The sequence below is a fragment of the Channa argus genome, chromosome 24 (genome assembly GCF_033026475.1).
Source record: "Channa argus isolate prfri chromosome 24, Channa argus male v1.0, whole genome shotgun sequence".
In the NCBI taxonomy this organism is placed as follows: Eukaryota; Metazoa; Chordata; class Actinopteri; order Anabantiformes; family Channidae; genus Channa; species Channa argus.
The window spans coordinates 4,185,285-4,202,950 of record NC_090220.1 but is presented as its reverse complement, the minus strand read 5'-3'; the positions used below and the strand labels follow the sequence as shown (position 1 = coordinate 4,202,950).

Here is a 17,666-nt window from a genome sequence, read left to right as displayed (position 1 = left end):
TCTAGTGGGCAGCTGTGCCCAAACAATAAGCCATTGTTTTGATATCCAGAAATCTCAGCAGAAGATCTAAGAAATCTGAGTCACTGAGCTCCATAGCCATTATATGCCACATGGAAGTAAAAATATCAGTTATTTTTCCTTTTCTCCAGTTCTAATATGTTTTCTTTTCAACAACAAACACAAATGGATTGGTAAGGACATTTGAATTGTCAGCAGGTATTGCTTCACCTTGTCACATAAGGGTGTAGATCACGCCTCTCTCAATGCTGATACATCTGGAAAAATACATATAACCAAATGCTGTTATGTCTGCAGTCATTGAGAATAAGCTTTAAAGGGACTTAAACTCAGTAGATGTTAAAAAGAAATTAGATGTGATTTTGCTTTTTTGTCAGGGACGACTAATAGCAAAGGAGAGAAGGTCATAGTCCCCAAGGGAACAGCTACTACTAATCTTTGATCAGATTTCATTTTATGTTCAGAAGCACAGTGGGTTGTGTATTTTGTAAAGCTGGCAAAATCATGGGAGAACGCAGTGGATATGGAGAGTAAAAGGCTTTGATAGCTTCTGAGTTTGTAGCAGAAGCACAAGCAGTGTCAGCTTTAGCTTAGCAGACACAAAAATAGACTTATATAGGGTGAGTCAAGCTGCAGAGAGTTTAGTATTAGCTTGGATAGGAATGAAGAGAAGCTGAAGTATGTTTGAAGTACAGAATGGCAGATTTATAGTGGCACAGCGTGAGGATTGTACTGAAGCTTGTGGACCAAAGTGTAGTTTAACATAAATACTAAGCTTCAGCTGGAATGTTCACTAAGCTGTTTATTGATAACAGTACTTAACCCCACATGAAGTACAAATAAACACTGGGCTAGTTTATATTTCTTGATTTTTTTTGAGCACCTGTGTCTTCAGTCAGCTGCTGCACAAGTTATCTCATAGATGAATGAGTCCTGCCACTGTGGGACACACAGCCTAATAACAACACATCAGATTGTCCTTGCTCCCAAGAATAGAACAGACAGTGGATGAATGGCACAAGCTAGTCTATTCTCTCCATACATATTCATTAGATGATGATTGGCTGCTTTCTGCTCCTGCCTAGATAATATACAGTAGCTCTGGATTCGATAGCATGCATGGAATGTATGTTAACATTAACATACGTTTGTCAGTTTTGATCTTGAATAGGAAGGTTGTGAATGAAAATGTTCCACCCTATGGTATGTAAAGTCACCTTCATGATTCAGCCTGCTTCCCCTTTTCTGTTGTAGTTTTAAAAGATATTCTGGTTGGGATTGCAGTGCATTGACATCGCCCATGTCTAAAATCAATTGGTCTGCCTTAAAAGGGTTCTGATAAGAGAAAACACTCTACTCAGCTGCACTAAGCCATCTGTACATTTGAACTTCATGCTCTACTAAATATTATTTAATGTAGCATCACATTAACTGTGGATAATGTAATATATGATCAAAATAATTTGAATCTAAGTAATGTACCATAACATAATAGTTTAGTCAGCTGAACAGTATAGTTAATTTTTAATTAAGCTAATATGCAAATCCACAACAGAGCCAGTTAAGCTAGACAACGTTACAATGAAGTTCAATAAATTCTTCATACAATACATTACAACTATGGCTGTAAGTATTTTCCACACTCTGACTTAAGAAGTGTGATTGCAAAGCTTAGCTGTTGTCATAAAATAAATAAATTTAGTATTTCTATATTGCTGTTAGTCTACATGATAAAGGAACAATCTTTTTAGTATTAATCTGAAAACAACCTGTACTCACAGGGAAAATAAGGAGCATTTAGCCAACTGCTAGTGTCTTACATTTATTTTACTGGGCAGTAAACGGGTTGCGGGTGCAGGAAGTAATGCGACTGCATTACGAAGGACAATGCTGTCACTGCTGCTTGTCATTTGTTAGGAATGTTATGATGAGCAATTGTTTTAATTAGAATAAAAATCCAATTAGACCCAAAATGTGTGTAAATCACACATCTGTCAATCAGTTACCATATCAGCATTTGTAAGACTTATGTGTTTTTCATCATTGATTTTCTAAGTTCAATGAACAAAAAACATGCTGTTGGAAAGTCCAGAGAATTGGGGTTTAAGGCTACACACACTTTGCCTAAACTCAAGTTACATAGCCCTGTAGTTTGCCCAAGGAGATCTGGTGCCAAGCAAATACTCAACCAGTTTACACTTAACAGGCTTGAAGCCCCGTGCTGAGTTAGACATGAGACCTTTCAAGGGAGTGATGTCAGTAGGTTACAGCTTCCTGCTATGGAAGCACCAATTTCTAAATTTGAAAACAAATATGGGTAAAGACAGAGTAAATGCACACTGAATGTGCATTACCAATACGAAACTTGAAACACAAACCCTTTTTGGCGGTATCATATTGCAGACCGGCATCAGTTCCACTGGTACCAGTACTATGATGAGAATTAACACAGCGTCAAAAGCAAACAGCACAGATAATCTTACTGTCTTTACAAAATGTGACACATATGTTTTTTCAAATTGAGTTGTATGATTAAGTATGATTAAGGAAATTTCTGGATTTAGTGAGACAGGACATGAAGCTAGTTGGTGTGAGAGAAGAGGATGCAGATTATAGGGTTAGATGGAGGCACATGATTCGCTGTGGCGACCCCTAAAAGGGAACAGTCAAAAGGAAAAGAAGGAGACAATAGTATGATTACATAACAGTTTATGTAAACTCAACTTGTCTGGGTTAACCATATTAAAGACTGATCATTGCTAATGTAATATATTCTTTTAAAAAGTCACCATAAATGAAATAGTCAAAACAAAAGTCATTTGTTAAAACGGTCTCTAGGCTGACTTTACAAATCAGGCTAACACATGTAACAGTTTCAGATTAAGCTGCATTTCCCATAGACTAACAGGTCCGGTTGAATAGGTCATGCCCATGTGCCACCCACCTGTGGGTAATATTTCACTTTGTCATACAAAGCTTCCACTTTCAAGCACACCCCATCCAGCATCATGACTCAGGGAATGTTCACCATGAGCCATCAGCTGATTCTTTGCAGCCACTGGCATGTCAAATCGCTTCACAGCATTCATTTAGACTCAAGTGGGATATCTAAAAAAAAATAAGCTCAGAGAAAGGCCACACTGGTCGTATGCCTTTAACAACTTAGGGTTACCAAGACTTGTCCATGCACGAGCGCACGCACACGCGTATGGGCGTACCGAGCGCGCATGCTTCCATCACTATCGCGTACACTTCTATTGAATTGCACACATGATACCCCCAGAAACTACGCAGAATGTGCAGCAACTGGGCGTAACACATTTTGTGAATCCGGATCCGCCGTGCCGACGACACCGATGCCTGTGCCCACAGACTGATCACTGGGCTTTTACCCGAACAGCACTGAATGGTAGCAGCTGAAAGACGGGTGCGGAACGAGAGTTGCCAAACCCCGAGGATTTTTCACGGCTCACGGACTAGAATGCTCTTATGTATGTATCCTCATAAACGGATGACAACCTCCAAACACATCTATACTGAAAACTTTCAGCTGTGCATTTGACGCGGGGGTGTTATTCAGTTTTTTTTTTAAACCCAGGTCCAAGAACAGAGATGCAGGTGCAAACTGTGGGCTAACGTTACTGAAATGACCTGCTTGGCGTTGACGCGTTTCGTTGTGCCATGCCAACCCCGCATTGTCAGATGCCATTTTACTCTGCGTTATCCCAGTGTCTGGAATTCCAACATACTGGGCCTGTTGTGTAATTAGAAGTTCGTGAGGCTGTAGCAAACAAGCTGGTGCAATGAGAAGCTACGCTGGCCAAGACGTTGTGCGCAATTTGTGTTGAAGCTTATGGGTCCTGCGTACTCAAGTACCCGGCTTCCACTTGGAGAGGTGTGCTGCGGGGCTACAGCGCACTGGCTGTCGGCTTCACATCTGGACCGCCTGGCTACTGTCATCTGCGGCCTGTTTGGATCGTGTACTCCCTGAATTTGTACGTTTAAAGGGAATCGATTGTGATCGCCTCGAATGGTGTTGTGTTAGGGAGAAAGGGTGAATATTTGGCCGGGACTTGACGTTATCGGTGATCCCTTGGAACACCATAGTCTGAAGCTGGACTGGCTGACTACTCAAGGCAAAAATGCTTATCCAGTTATGGATTTTGCGTAGTGAAGTCACGCATTTTTAAAGGCAACGCTAGGGTGACATTGCAGTCTTCTCACCATACCGGTTATTTCGTCGTCCGACAAAAAAATAAAAGAGTGAAAGTGGAGTATTGTCCGTCATACGTATCAACGCAGTGGGATTTCTACGTCTGGTCGGCGTGCCCCCCCACCCTTCCCGCGGTGACGGTTATGGGTCGGAAGCGGTGTGTCGGTGCAGATTGTTCCAAGATGGCGGCCGGGTGCTGCGGGGTGAAGAAGCAGAAACTGTCGGGATCGCCCGGGTCGGGGGGTCCCGGCGGGGTGGGGGCGGGAAGCGGGGTGGCAGGAACCGGACATTGTGGCTCGGAGTTGGGGATTGGCTCCTCCGCGACCGTTGCAGCAGCAGCGAACGTGAGCAGAGCCAACGGCCTGGGGGGACCCGGGGGTAACGTTAGCGGCAGCAGCAGTAGTAGTAGTGGTAGCAGCGGCACAAACTCTCTGTCCGCAGCCCCGGCCGGTTACACTTCATCCGGCCTGTCCCCGAATCTCAGCCCGGGACCTGGTTCGGGAAGTGGAGGCAGGAAAATGGTCGTGTCAGCGGAGATGTGCTGCTTCTGTTTTGACGTGCTGTATTGCCATCTGTACGGATACCAACCTCCGAGAACACCCAGGTTTACAAACGATCCCTAGTGAGTATTTTGTCTTTTGTTGTTGTGCTGCATGTCAAAGCTCATTGGTGTATTCGCTCAACAAATGTCTGCTGCGGTAAACTTGATGGGTTTATCTCTGGGTTCGGCTTCAGTTTTAAGGGCACACGCTGTCACATCAAAACAGCCTTTCGCTTCAAATGAATTTAAAGCGAAAAGCTGGCCAACACGGGTTAATTTGGCCAAGTTGGAATTTGGGCCTTGTCGAAGAGACTGCACCGGCCCGGAGCCACACAAGCATAACATTAACACCGCGGTAAATGATTGAATGTGGTGTTATCAGATTATGTGTTGTTTAAATACGTACAATGTTATTTTTTAATTCCCATTGGTACGTGGCGAAAAAATCAATTAAAATACTCTTTGTTCAACTCGACAAATACCGGCTAACGTTAGCTAAACCCGTTAGCTTCTCGATAATGCTAGCTAACCACTAGCTAGCACTTAGAAAAAAAGAGGGTGGGACGAGCGAGATAATATCTCTTAATTTTCGGTTTAACAGCAGGAGGGTTGTTGTCTGGGGTAGACCATTTATTGTACTGAATATGAAACAACTGTCATTAATGTTACTATTATTGTTAATCTGTACATTACCCTCAACGAACTCTGGATTGCCACATACTGGGCTTAACGTTAGCTTAGTCAGCTGCGAGCTACAGTAGTTTTGAAAGAGCGCTATTGGGCTCTTGGTAATTAATTTAATGGCAGATGTATTAAAAGTCTCTGATATCACGATCAGATGACTGTTCAGATTAGTGTGACTGACTCGTTTTACACCAGATTTTGTTGGTTAAGCGTGAACATATTGTCAAATCCAGGAAAACCTAACATAGTTTAGCATCAGCCAACAAAGAAAAGGAGTTTAATGCTAAGTACTTAGCAGCTTTATGACCAAACATTACTAAAACAATCACAGTGCTAATCAAACGAAACAAAGGCTTGTAAAAGGTTTGTTGTATTCACCGAACATGAAATTGTCATTAGAAAATTAATCTAAAGGTTAATAAACCTAGACATTTTCTCAGTCTTTGAAGTCGTTAGAGACCCACTTTCACACTTTTCTTACAAGCTCTTGAATATAATATCACGCGGTTGTGCAGACGTTTTGCTCACACACGGAGGCTGTTAACATTTCCAGCCACAGCTGACTGTTCCAGTGTTTTGACCAGAAATGGATGAAGAAACCTTGGAGTGATATATTGACCAGGGCCACGTTTACATAAATGAGGGTGGTAATCAGTTGCTGTGCTGCCTTTTTAATCTGGGTCTCTATACTGTTGTGACAAATTAGTTAGAAGTGTAAAAGTCAGACTGTCCTGCAGTTCACGGTGCTGACAATTAATTATAAGATTGTATGTGCTTCCAGTACATATCACATGTTGGAAATAAACTAATTATGGTAATTAGTAATTGGTAATCCTTAACTAATATGAGAAACACTCCATGATAAGCATTTCAAATGTTGTTTCTCATACACTGTTCTCTTGCATTTAAATTTGTTTTCATTCATATCTGTCTCTGTTAAAGAATGTTGAACTGTTAAAATGCTGCTTTCGGCATGTTGACCTTTGGCACACTGCTAGGGTCATTGTGTTAAAAAAAAAGGACTGAGTTGTCTCGATGCTTAGGGTGTCCTTTTGATAATCTATCCCCAGTGCTCATTCCTACTGTCCTTGCTAAGCATTAAACCTTCATTATCTTCTACAACAATTGGTGTCACCTGTGTAATCAGGATTAGGTGCCTCTTTGCAAGAGTGTGTGACGGGAATGTGACAACTTTTAACATGCTAAATCAAATCCTATGTTACCAAGGTAAAGAAACGTGTGACCTGTGATGTATTATGCTCATATTCATGTGTTAATACACATTATTACATTTTGTTTGCGAATTTTATTCAGCAAAGACTGCACATTTACCCAGGGAGCTGTATTTCAACGACCTGAAAAAGTCACTGCGTTTTATATACAGGGAGCTGCTGTTTTCCACATTCAGTTAGCCCCTGTCAGGTTCACTGGGTCTACATGGTAATGAAATCACTGGTCTGAGCATGCAATTTTTAAATTTACTAGCTCCCCCAGTAATTCATTACATTTATATTGAGCATAGATCTGTTTGATCTGAAAAGTGAACACTGGGATTGTACTGAACTCTCAACACTTGAAAGCTCTTATTCCAACCAACCTTTCTGTTCTAGGAATATAGCAGACTAATGCCCAACAGTGCAGATCTACCACAAGTTTGGGAAATTCATGGTTTTGGTCTTTAGGGTTCTAGAATGACCTTTACTTGAGGGTACTGTCAGATTAAATTAATGAAACAGTCAAAACAACAATATTTGACAAAGACACAGTACAGTGCCTGCAAAGTTTGCTTGTAAACAGTGCAGGGCCTCAGATTACATTTTTTAAAAATGTATTCACATAGTTGTGTACAGATTTAGCATCAGCAACATCATCACGTATATAAAACCATCACGGTATGGTTGTTGTGGTGCTGTATACCTATTTGAACTTTGAATCACTGGAGATTTTCTCCAGGTCAGTGGTTCTCTGTCCTGGTCATCAATGACTCCTGCCCTGCTCGTTTTTCAATTATCACTGCAGAGCGTCCTTGACAACCATGATTTTGAACCAGCTGTGCAAAGCATCTATTGTTAAAAATTTGTGCTTCATTTTTACTGCACAACCACTGGACCACACAGCAAGTACTGCTGCAGGTATGTTAATATAACAAATAGGATAAGTTGACTAGCTAACCTAAACTAGCTAAGTTTAGGTTTGAAAAGCAGAGCAGGGGTCATTAAGGACCAGGATCGAAAACCACTGCTGTATAAGCTGAAATCTGTAATGTGTTAGATTTTACATAATGTTAGCTACAGTAAATTAAATCTTAAATTAATTAATATGGTTTTAAAATAATTAGTTGGCAACATTTTTTGCTTCATATGTACTTGTACCAAAATGGTAAACGCCCATCATTTTTTGATCTACCTTTACTCCTGTTGATCTCTGGTTTGATGATGGCCAAAGACAGCAGCTTTTTTCCAGAGACAGAAAAAGGGAAATCCAGCCAAGATGAAATGCAACTGCAATGTGTTTATTGTGCAGCATTTTTCTAGTCACTTTCTAGATAAAATTTCTCGATTGGTGTCTACAGCTGCAACTATTGGGCAGCATTTTGTTTTTCATTCAACCTTTGGCCTCTGTTTGCTGTAGCTGTTATGTTAGTAATTTATATTTGCTTTTTGGATTTAGACTTTCATGATCCTTTTGTAATGTGAAAAAGCTAAAAATAAAAAAAGTAACACTAAAATGCCTCATGTCTCATTCTTTCTGAAATTTGGGAGTCTTTTTCTGTGCCTTCTATTCAGACCTTTTGCATTAAACTGTCTTTTTAAACCTTTGTCAAAGTTAAAGTGCTAGTTTTGAACATTCTCTGATTATTTTCCCATTTCTCTTTACATTGATTAATTCCTGTATTTCTTGTAAAGGAGAAAACCTTTTGCTTATGTCTTGGTGCATCATCACCATGACAAAGGTGATGAAGGCTTTATATTAAAGACAAAATGAGAAGAGCTAGGAAGATGTGATGAAGCTTATTTCTGTGAGATAGACTTGTAAATCTATTTTCGTCACCACATTAATCAGCTACACAAGTAGTTGTGATGCTGAATGTAAATTAAATTGTGCTTAAACTGTACTTATGTTTACATGAAAAGGGGCCATAAAGTTTTAATTCTTATAATGGTATCTGAGTTGGCATGTGAGAATGGATTTTGACGTGCGAGTGACAAATCGGTAAAATGTATTTATACAGTAAAAATGTAAATTACATGTGTCATTTACTGTTGAGCCCCCAGGGCAGAAGCAGCCCTGTCAGTGTGCTGCTGTATCTGTTTGTCCTGCACCCAAAGGTGTGTTCATGTTGCTCAAACAGACATCACAAGTATTTAGATAATACACTAAGCATAAAAAGTAAAGTTTCTTGGTCCTTAATAAAATAAAACTGCATGGTAGTCATGCCGTGCTTGGCATGTTTTTGGTTTAGATCCACTATGGTGCCAATAGTATTTTCAGAAGGGTTTTACTTCAAACCTAAAATAAGATGCCTTTTAAACTGCTATGAGCACATTGAGTCCATTTTATGTAGTATTCAACTGGGTATTAAATTGACATTCACACTTTCAATCAGAAAAGTGATGAACTTTTAAAAGGCATTCTTTGTGTGATCAATCTGTTTTTCCCTCAGCACATCTGCACGCTAATGTTCTTACAGAGAAACTGTAAAAACTTTGACCACATGAAGGGTAGAAGACTGGTTTCAAAAAAAGAGCTGTTTATCAACTCATGGGTCCATAGATGACCAGCACTGTAAACAAAAACCTTGTAGTATGGAAACTTATTTATTATATAAAAGATAATAAAAAATTTACACAATATGTATGTGTTTAACATTTAATGGTCTCTTGTCCTTTTTTGTTTTTCAGCCCGCTGTTTGTCACATGGAAAATAGGCAGAGACAAGCGGTTGAGGGGTTGTATAGGTACATTTTCTGCCATGAATCTGCACTCAGGACTCAGGGAGTACACCCTTACCAGGTAAGCATAAGTATATAGGAGATTCTTGGTTCTGTGTGGTCAAACTGTAACAACATGACAGTGGAGAAGTAGTCACACTGTAGTAAGTACGTGAACAATGAGCAAATCGGAATCAAGTAAGAAAAGTGCCTTAGCAAAACTATTAAACTCTGTCTGCTATGAAAATAGTGGGTTGAACATGGGTTGGAGGCTACTTGTCTTAGCTATTAAGAATCTAAAGTCTATAGTTATGCTACTGTCTCTTAACAATCTTGTAACTTGTGACTCGTCTAGCAAAGTAAACAGGGCGTGAGTGGGCAGATGTAGGGATGATTGGAACAAAATGTAATTTGGTACTTGGAAATTTCTGAGTTCACAGACTTTTGCACTGCTAATGTTGAAGAACAATCTGTTTTGAGAATAGTTGGTTTTACCATGTACAAACCCAATTCTAAAAAAAAAAAAGTTGGGAAGGTGTGTAAAACCAGAATGCAATGCTTTGCAAATCACATCAACTCATATTTTATTTACAGTAAAACATAAACAATATATCAGATGTTGAAACTGAGAAAAAAATGTACATTTCATGAAAAATGGCTCATTTTGAATTTGATGGCAGCAACACATCTCAAAAAAGTTGGAAGTTGGTGATGATACCATTGTGTAGCATCCCCTCTTCTTTTAACAACTATCTTTAAATGTCTGGGAAGTGAGTAGACCAGTTGGTAGAGTTTGGGAGACTGATGTTGTCCCGTTCTTGTTTGATGCAGGATTGTAGCTGCTCGACAGTCCTGGGTCTTTGTTGGTGGATTTTCTGTTTTATGATGCACCAAATGTTTCCTATTAGTGAAAGGTCTGGAGTGCAGGCAGACTAGTTCAGCACCCAGACTGTTCTCCTGCGAAGCCATGCTGTTGTGAAGGATGTAGCGTGTGGTTTAGCGTTCTAGTGCTGAAATATACAAGGCCTTCCCTGAAACAGACATTGTCTGCATGGGGGCATATGTTGCTCTAAATCCAATATGTACCTTTCAGCACCCACGTCATAGGCATAAATGCACACTGATACCATCAGAGACCAGACCTTTGAAGTGTCTGCTAAGACGGTAGGTGGTCCCTCTCCTCTTCAGTCCGTAGAACAGTACGTCCATGGTTTCGAAAAAGAATTTCCAATTTTTATTAATTTGACCACAGAACAGTTTTCTACTTTGCCTCTGACCTTTTTAAATGAGCTTTAATTTCTAACTTACGTTTGTGGATTGCACGGACTGTGATCACAGACAGTGATTCAAGTGTTCATCATGCCTGTTTTTAAGAGTGCTGCCCGAGAGATTCCTCCTTATTTCTGAGTCATTTTATGATGCTATATATTGCATATTGTGGAATCTTCAATGTCTTAGCAATTAAACATTGAAGAACATGTTCTTCTGAATTTCTGAAATGTTGATTAGTTGGTGGATTGGTGAACCTCTGCCCAATCTTACATTTGGGAGGCTCTGCCTCTGCTCCTTTTATACCCAGTCATGTTACTGGCCTGTTGCCAATTAACCTAATTAGTTGTCAAATGCTCCTTCATTTGTTTTTGATTTGCAGAAATTACTTTTGTTGTCCCTCTTTCAACTTTTTTGAGATGTATTGCTGCCATCAAATTCGAAATGAGCTAATATTTAACATCCGGTATGTTGTTTGTTTTCTATTGTGAATATAATTTGGTTTGATTAGATTTGTAAATAATTTAATTCTGTTTTTATTTAGGTTTTACACAACTTCCCAACGTTTTTGGGAATTGGGGTTGTAGAAAGAGCCCTCTGCACCTGATCTAGAATGTGCTAAGCAGTAGTTCTTGACCTGAGGGCAGACACACCTGCCATGTAATATGCAAACACACAAAAGCTCCTTGCTGGTAATGTGTACAGGTTCATACATTCTAAATAACACTGTGCCTCCATTATTAGAGCTTGTGCTGCAGCAGTGATGCTTTCTAAATGCCTGTGTCAGCTGTTATAGATAACAGTCATGGCTGGTTTCTCATCATGTTGTAATTGTGATTTAAATTCTCCCTAAACTAAACAAAGACTTATTAGTGTGTTTCCCATTTTCAGATCCTACCCATAGTAAACAATCTTTTAATACTTGACTGTGACAACTGCTTCCTGAATCCCCTCTTTTCTTGTTTGTGTTTTGTATGTCTGCAGTGCCCTTAAAGACAGCCGCTTCCCCCCTATGACAAGGGATGAGCTGCCTCGCCTCTTCTGCTCAGTGTCTCTTCTCACCAACTTTGAAGATGTCGGTGATTACCTTGACTGGGAGGTAAGAGAAATGCTTTTCTACTACAAGGCTGAGTGCTGGATTTTACCTCAGTTGAAGAACAATATTTGCATTGAGAATTGTGGTCCCTCAAAGTTGATACACATTCTCTTACACAGCTGTCACACTCTTTCTGGTATTAATACACAAACAGCTCCTCCACATTTGTTTAATGTTAATTGTTTCCTGAATGTGTAACCTCTTGAAAGACCACCAATAAGTACATGACCCAAAATATCTAAATTTAATTGGACATGGAAACATATTTAATACTATGAGCTTCATATCTCAAAAATAGTTCCTTCCAATAAATCATCAAACTTAGGACTTTTCTGCAAAAAAGCTCTTTCTGTGTCCAAACAGGTCAGCCACATAAATCAAGTAAATCTGCAAAATAAGTTATTTTTGTTAGAGTGGGGTGGTCTACTTCTCATACAAATCATCTGCAAGTCACTGTATTTTTCAGTCTTTGGTGACTGTCACCCTGTGTAAAGTCATTTTTAAAGCTACAATATGTGAAATCGAACCTTTCTCAACTTTCTTCTGTTGTACAGCTGGGCGGTAACTTGGTAGGACATCTGCAAAAAAGAGCAACTAAATGTAAAATATAACTCTTCTCCATGTTGCATTAAAGAAGTTAAAATTGAATGGCTTTTTCTTTTCATGACATTGACATTGTTGGATTAAAGATTGATTTATGTGCTTAAACATGTTCTTTGTTTGTTGCGTCTGACTTTTGTAGGTGGGTGTTCATGGTATTAGGATAGAGTTTTTCAATGAGAAAGGATCAAAGCGCACCGCCACCTACCTACCAGAGGTTGCAAAGGAGCAAGGTGAGATCTTTGTCTGCTCCTAACAATTTTGCTTTATCTGCTTTTCTTAACGAATGTGTATAGTGAACTAGATCTAAATCATAAGTATTTAAAGAGATTTCACTGCTTTTTTAAGGTTGGGACCACATTCAAACCATTGATTCCTTACTAAGAAAGGGAGGTTACAAAGCTCCCATCACAAATGACTTCAGGAAGACCATTAAGTTAACCAGGTGAGGTTACTCATATGGTGTTAAATTTGCTGAAAGACAATATGCCAATATGTGCATTTTGAAAAGATGACTGTTTGATATTTTATTCATGGGGCTCCTCCATCCTCTACCAACACACATTTTGTCATTCCTAGGTACCGTAGCGAGAAGATGACAATGGGTTATGCAGAGTACATCGCTCACCGCCAGCACCATCACTACCAGAATGGCATTGGGCACCCTCTACCACCCTACAACCATTATTCCTGACAGCGAGCCGCATGACCAATCATTGGACCTCTCCGCGGACCTTTTCCCAGGAGAGCCTGCCCCCTCCTGGTCTAGCTATTTCTACTACTGTACCATTTTATGATGATAGTTTCCGTTGCCATGCTGGCCGTCTCCCAGACGTTGACATGGCAACGGGTGGCAACAAAGCATCATTTGATTATGGCAAGAAATCCACGTTTCTTTCTTTTTTGCCTGTGGTTAAGTTTTTGCAGCATATGTATACCTATATCTATAACCCCCTCAATCATATTTTTGAAAACTAACAAACAATAGATTTTATTAATCTTAACGTCTTTTCAGCAAACCTAATCAGGTGTTTGATTCTGTGGATGGAAGGAAGTCTCTTACAGTGGATTAATCTTGCGCTTATATTGTGTAGGCTTTGCTATAATTTTACATTTACTAAAAAAAAAAAATTCCTATTTTTTCTTTCTAATCTTTATTTTAATATCCAGACATACATACCATGTAGCAAAGCAGCTGCAGTTCTCAAAGGCTGTGTCGTCTCAATTCTGATTCCTCTCAAAAAAAAAAAAAAGGACTGAATGTTGAGGGTGTCTGAGCCTTGTAGACTCTGTAGTGTTGTAGTTGAAAACATATATATATATATATAGGGATCATTATTCTCCAAAGTATAGCTAGTTGGATTGTGATGCCCTTTGACCAGCTTTCGCTGGTGGTGTTTATTGTTTGAGCTCACAATCGTGTGTATTTCTGTGTGTGGATATAGATACTGCTTTGCCAGAGTAAATCAGAAATTGGATTTTACCTAGATTTACCTAAAGATTCCTAGCAGCAAACCTCTTCCCCCTTGCCCCTGAATATTTGTAGTGTTTTGTGGTGGTACTAGTAAACCTTCATTTAAGTTTCTTTAGCTAAAGCTTTCAGCTGTGTTCCCTAGTTTTATGAATAGTTTTTTTATTTTGCCTTTTATTTTAATGTCTTCAAATGTAAGGCGGTTGTGAAGAAAGCCATTTTGTATGAGGATAAGCATGTCCAATCAGGTGATTTATTCGTTTTCCGTGTGAAATTGGTTGCAAGGGGGTCTGTTCCCAGAAGGGGATTAGGGGCAGCAGGCACTACTACAGGTCCCTAAAGAAAAAAGAAATGGTGTGTACAAGAACAATGCTTTCATTTAAAATTGAGAGTCTCTTGAGTGTTTATGAGTTTACTTGCAGGGAGTCACTTGACAGGGACATGCTATAACTACAAGCCATATTTTCCTTTTATTCCACACTCTGTAGGAGTAGTCTGTTGCTTAGCTTGAAATGTTTGCATTCAGTCATTAAAATTATAGTCCTTGATCTCTGAATGCAAACTTACACTAGCTGGCTTCACGCTAGCCTGCAATCTTGAATATTTGTCTCCACTGGTGGTTTGAGTAATTTGTTGGATGTCTTGTGTAGGAACGTGTCATCGTGAAAACATTGTCTTATGATGTACTAAAATTGTCATTTTGAATGAAGACGCACCACTTGATGCACAAAGGGAGTGATCTGATAACATCATTGTCTCATTTAGAAGTGCATGTCATTGTTCTCTTTAGCATCTGAAGCAGTTGCAATTATGCAGCCAGTTGATTTCATTGTTAAAACCGCACAGAAACCGTTCTCCTCTCTTGCTCCTCTGTTGAGTGAGATCCCGTTGATCTGTGCGTCCACAGCACAGGAAATGTTTTGGTTTGTGGTCTGTTTAGTCAGCTGTTTGGCAGTAGGTTAGAGCAAACACAGTTAGATTAGTTGGAGCAGAATGTCTGCGTGGGGCAGGATGGCTCTTTGTTGAAGTCTACAAATAAAAAAAAACCAGGGCTTTGTAAGGACTTAAAAAGCCATTTCCCATTACTTGTGAGCCACATCCACATACCAGGCTAAGTTACATTTACCTTTCAGAATGTTTGAAGTGTTGATCTGTCTGTTTTTTGGTTCGGTTTTAGTTTTACTAACTGGAATTTTTGAGAGAATCTTGTTACTTGACCAACACCTTTTTCGTAACAGCCTTTACTAACTGACAGGTTATTTTAATTTATGCAAAATGTCAAGGGCTTTTGGCGCTCCATCCACAGTAAACCGAAATGACCCAGATTTCAGTTGTGTTGCCTTAAATGAATGATTTAATAAATGATGGACCAGTAGATGATGCTGTGAGTGTCTCTCTTGCCCATGGTTTACTCTTCCCCCCCAGCCCCAGTCATCACATCAGCATCGGGACTGGCCATGTGTTCATCTCTTGAATAGTACTATTTTCTTAGACATACGAGGGCACCTCTGTGCCCGCAAGTCTTCTGTTTACTCGCCTCCTACCCAGCTGCTGGTCTTCTATTCTTTCATTTTTGTAACTCACACTTTGTAAACGCATTCTTTCAAAGTAGTGCTGGGTACTGTGGTGTTATTACCTTAAAGGTTTAAACCTTGGGAAGACAGTTTCATGCTTCTACAAAAATGTATGCTTGTCTGAAAAATGCACTACACACTACGTAGAGGAACAGTCATGCACTCATTTCCTGGTCCATTTAATACAGCACAACCTGAATTTTTCTGCTGCAAAACCAAATTGACCATTCTCTTTTACATATGTCTTTGTATTAACATGCAATGTAGTTTGTTGCATGTATGTCTGAGTATGAGACCTATGGTTTTATCCATGATATGCTTGATCTATGGCTTAGACACTCTTATTAACCATTAAGAGATTTAAAAGACAAATATGGTGCTATCGGACCTCATATTGGGGTGGTCACAGCTCGTGACTGGTCATGCGGACTCATTGATCATATCATACATAAAGATGTTGCATGTAAGATTTTCTCCTTAGTACATTGCTGTGAAATGAGTCATGGCGGCACATTTTAATACCGAAGGATGACTATACCACTGATACATACAGTAGCCCCAAGAAGCTCTCCTTTCATTAAGTCCCGTATGGGTGATTTTTTGGCATCAATTCCCTATGGGAAAAGCTTATTCTTACATAGGAAGATATTCTTACATAGGATAAAGAAGGAAAAGTCCCAGCAGCAACACATCATAGGGGCTATAGAATGTACTGTTAATGGTCGTTATCTCATTTTAACAGTGATTTTATGAGAAAATCCTACATGTTACCTTTTACTATCCTTGATATATGCAGATCTGTTCAACAGGTTTTTGTTTTTTTTTGTTTTTTTCCTACCAGTGCAAGTCAACACCCCTGCAGGTTTGAAAGGACAAGAAGTCACACATTAACCTCCTTTCCCTCAATTTACTCCCTACACTGTGGCCCAACCTCATGGCCTAGTTTGTCAAGGTGTGATGTGTGTCGTTCGGTAGATGATGGCAGTAAGTAGTATTAGCAATCGTTGCCTCTCCTGGAATATTGGATGCTGCTTTCTTTCAGAGCACATCCTTTATTTTCCATCTAGCTGCTGAATCGTTTGACCTCCTCGGTAAATGCAAAGTTTGACTTGTTCACAAGTGAAAGTCTCTTGTTGTGGAGGCTTTCACTGTCTCACTCAAACTATGTTGAAGGTAAGCATCTCCTGTAATGGGACACAGAGTTAATGTTTTATGTAGAACATGCAGAATCTAGTCTTGCTTTTGTACTGATGAACTGTTTAAAGCATTGATACCTCATTGGATATTATGGAACGGCATTCATAGTTTGTTGTAGCAGATTGTGTTTTGGTTCCATACCAGGGTTAGAGTTCAGCCTCAGCATTCCTTGCATGGTCATTCTCATATTTTGTGGAATGCTCAAGCTCGTGTTACCTTCGTATGTTTGACTGAACCAAAGACGCCAGCGGCCATGCCCAAATGCTGCTCTTCAGGCCTGGCTTCCTGTCCTTCCAAAAAACAACCCTGCAATGGCAATTTTTTATTTTATTTTAATTTTTTTTAGATTTTTTTTTTTTTGTGTGTGTGTGTGACAATTCTCAAATGTCTTGACTTAATAAGCAACCCAGTTTTTCAATGAAATTTCATTGTCTATCTCTGAAGCGTACATGGCCTCATGGATGGGTGAAAATGGTTGCATATTGTTGTTACTTGTTTTGTTTATTTTATTATTATTATTATTATTATTATTGCTATAATTTACAAAAATGAAAATCCCATGGTGTGCCTCCTAGCTTTATGGGTTTATAATTTTTTTTTTTTCCCTGAAGACCAGCAGTTATACTTTGTATAAAAGATGGATTTTCCTTTTTTATGCCATTAAAGAAGAAAAAGCCTGTTTTCTTTACTCTGGACCCAGTAGCTGCACTGGTATACAATCGCACTGATAGATGAATAATTAAAAAAAAAAAAAAGGAAAAAAAAAAGAATAAATGAATCAATAATAATAATGATAATGACAAATGAAATAAGAACTACAATACACTTGTGTTTGAAACTTTTATTAAAAAATATTTTAAAAAAAGCCAATAAAAAAAGAAAATGACTGTTTTTGTACATCAAAATAAATTCTTTTCAAAAGAATATTTTGGATCTAGTTTGAAAATTATTTTAGTGGTTTTCTATGTTCTGAATTTTTGAGACACTGACTTCTAAGAAGTGTCACTGTACAAAATGACTATTCTGTTGCAGTGGCCTGATGGGCTGGGAGGGTTACCTGGTGTAACTCCTC

At 39.2% G+C, this 17,666-nt stretch overlaps 1 protein-coding gene across 1 annotated transcript; it reads left to right on the top strand.

Moving 5' to 3' along the window:
- The first annotated feature begins 3,242 nt into the window (after positions 1-3,242).
- On the top strand, positions 3,243-17,368 carry ammecr1 (AMMECR nuclear protein 1). The gene is made up of 6 exons (XM_067494118.1): positions 3,243-4,853; positions 9,359-9,469; positions 11,641-11,755; positions 12,495-12,585; positions 12,701-12,797; positions 12,932-17,368. The coding sequence occupies exons 1-6, from the start codon at positions 4,375-4,377 to the stop codon at positions 13,044-13,046; spliced, it is 1,008 nt and encodes a 335-aa protein (XP_067350219.1). The 5' UTR covers positions 3,243-4,374; the 3' UTR covers positions 13,047-17,368.
- The last annotated feature ends 298 nt before the right edge of the window (positions 17,369-17,666 follow it).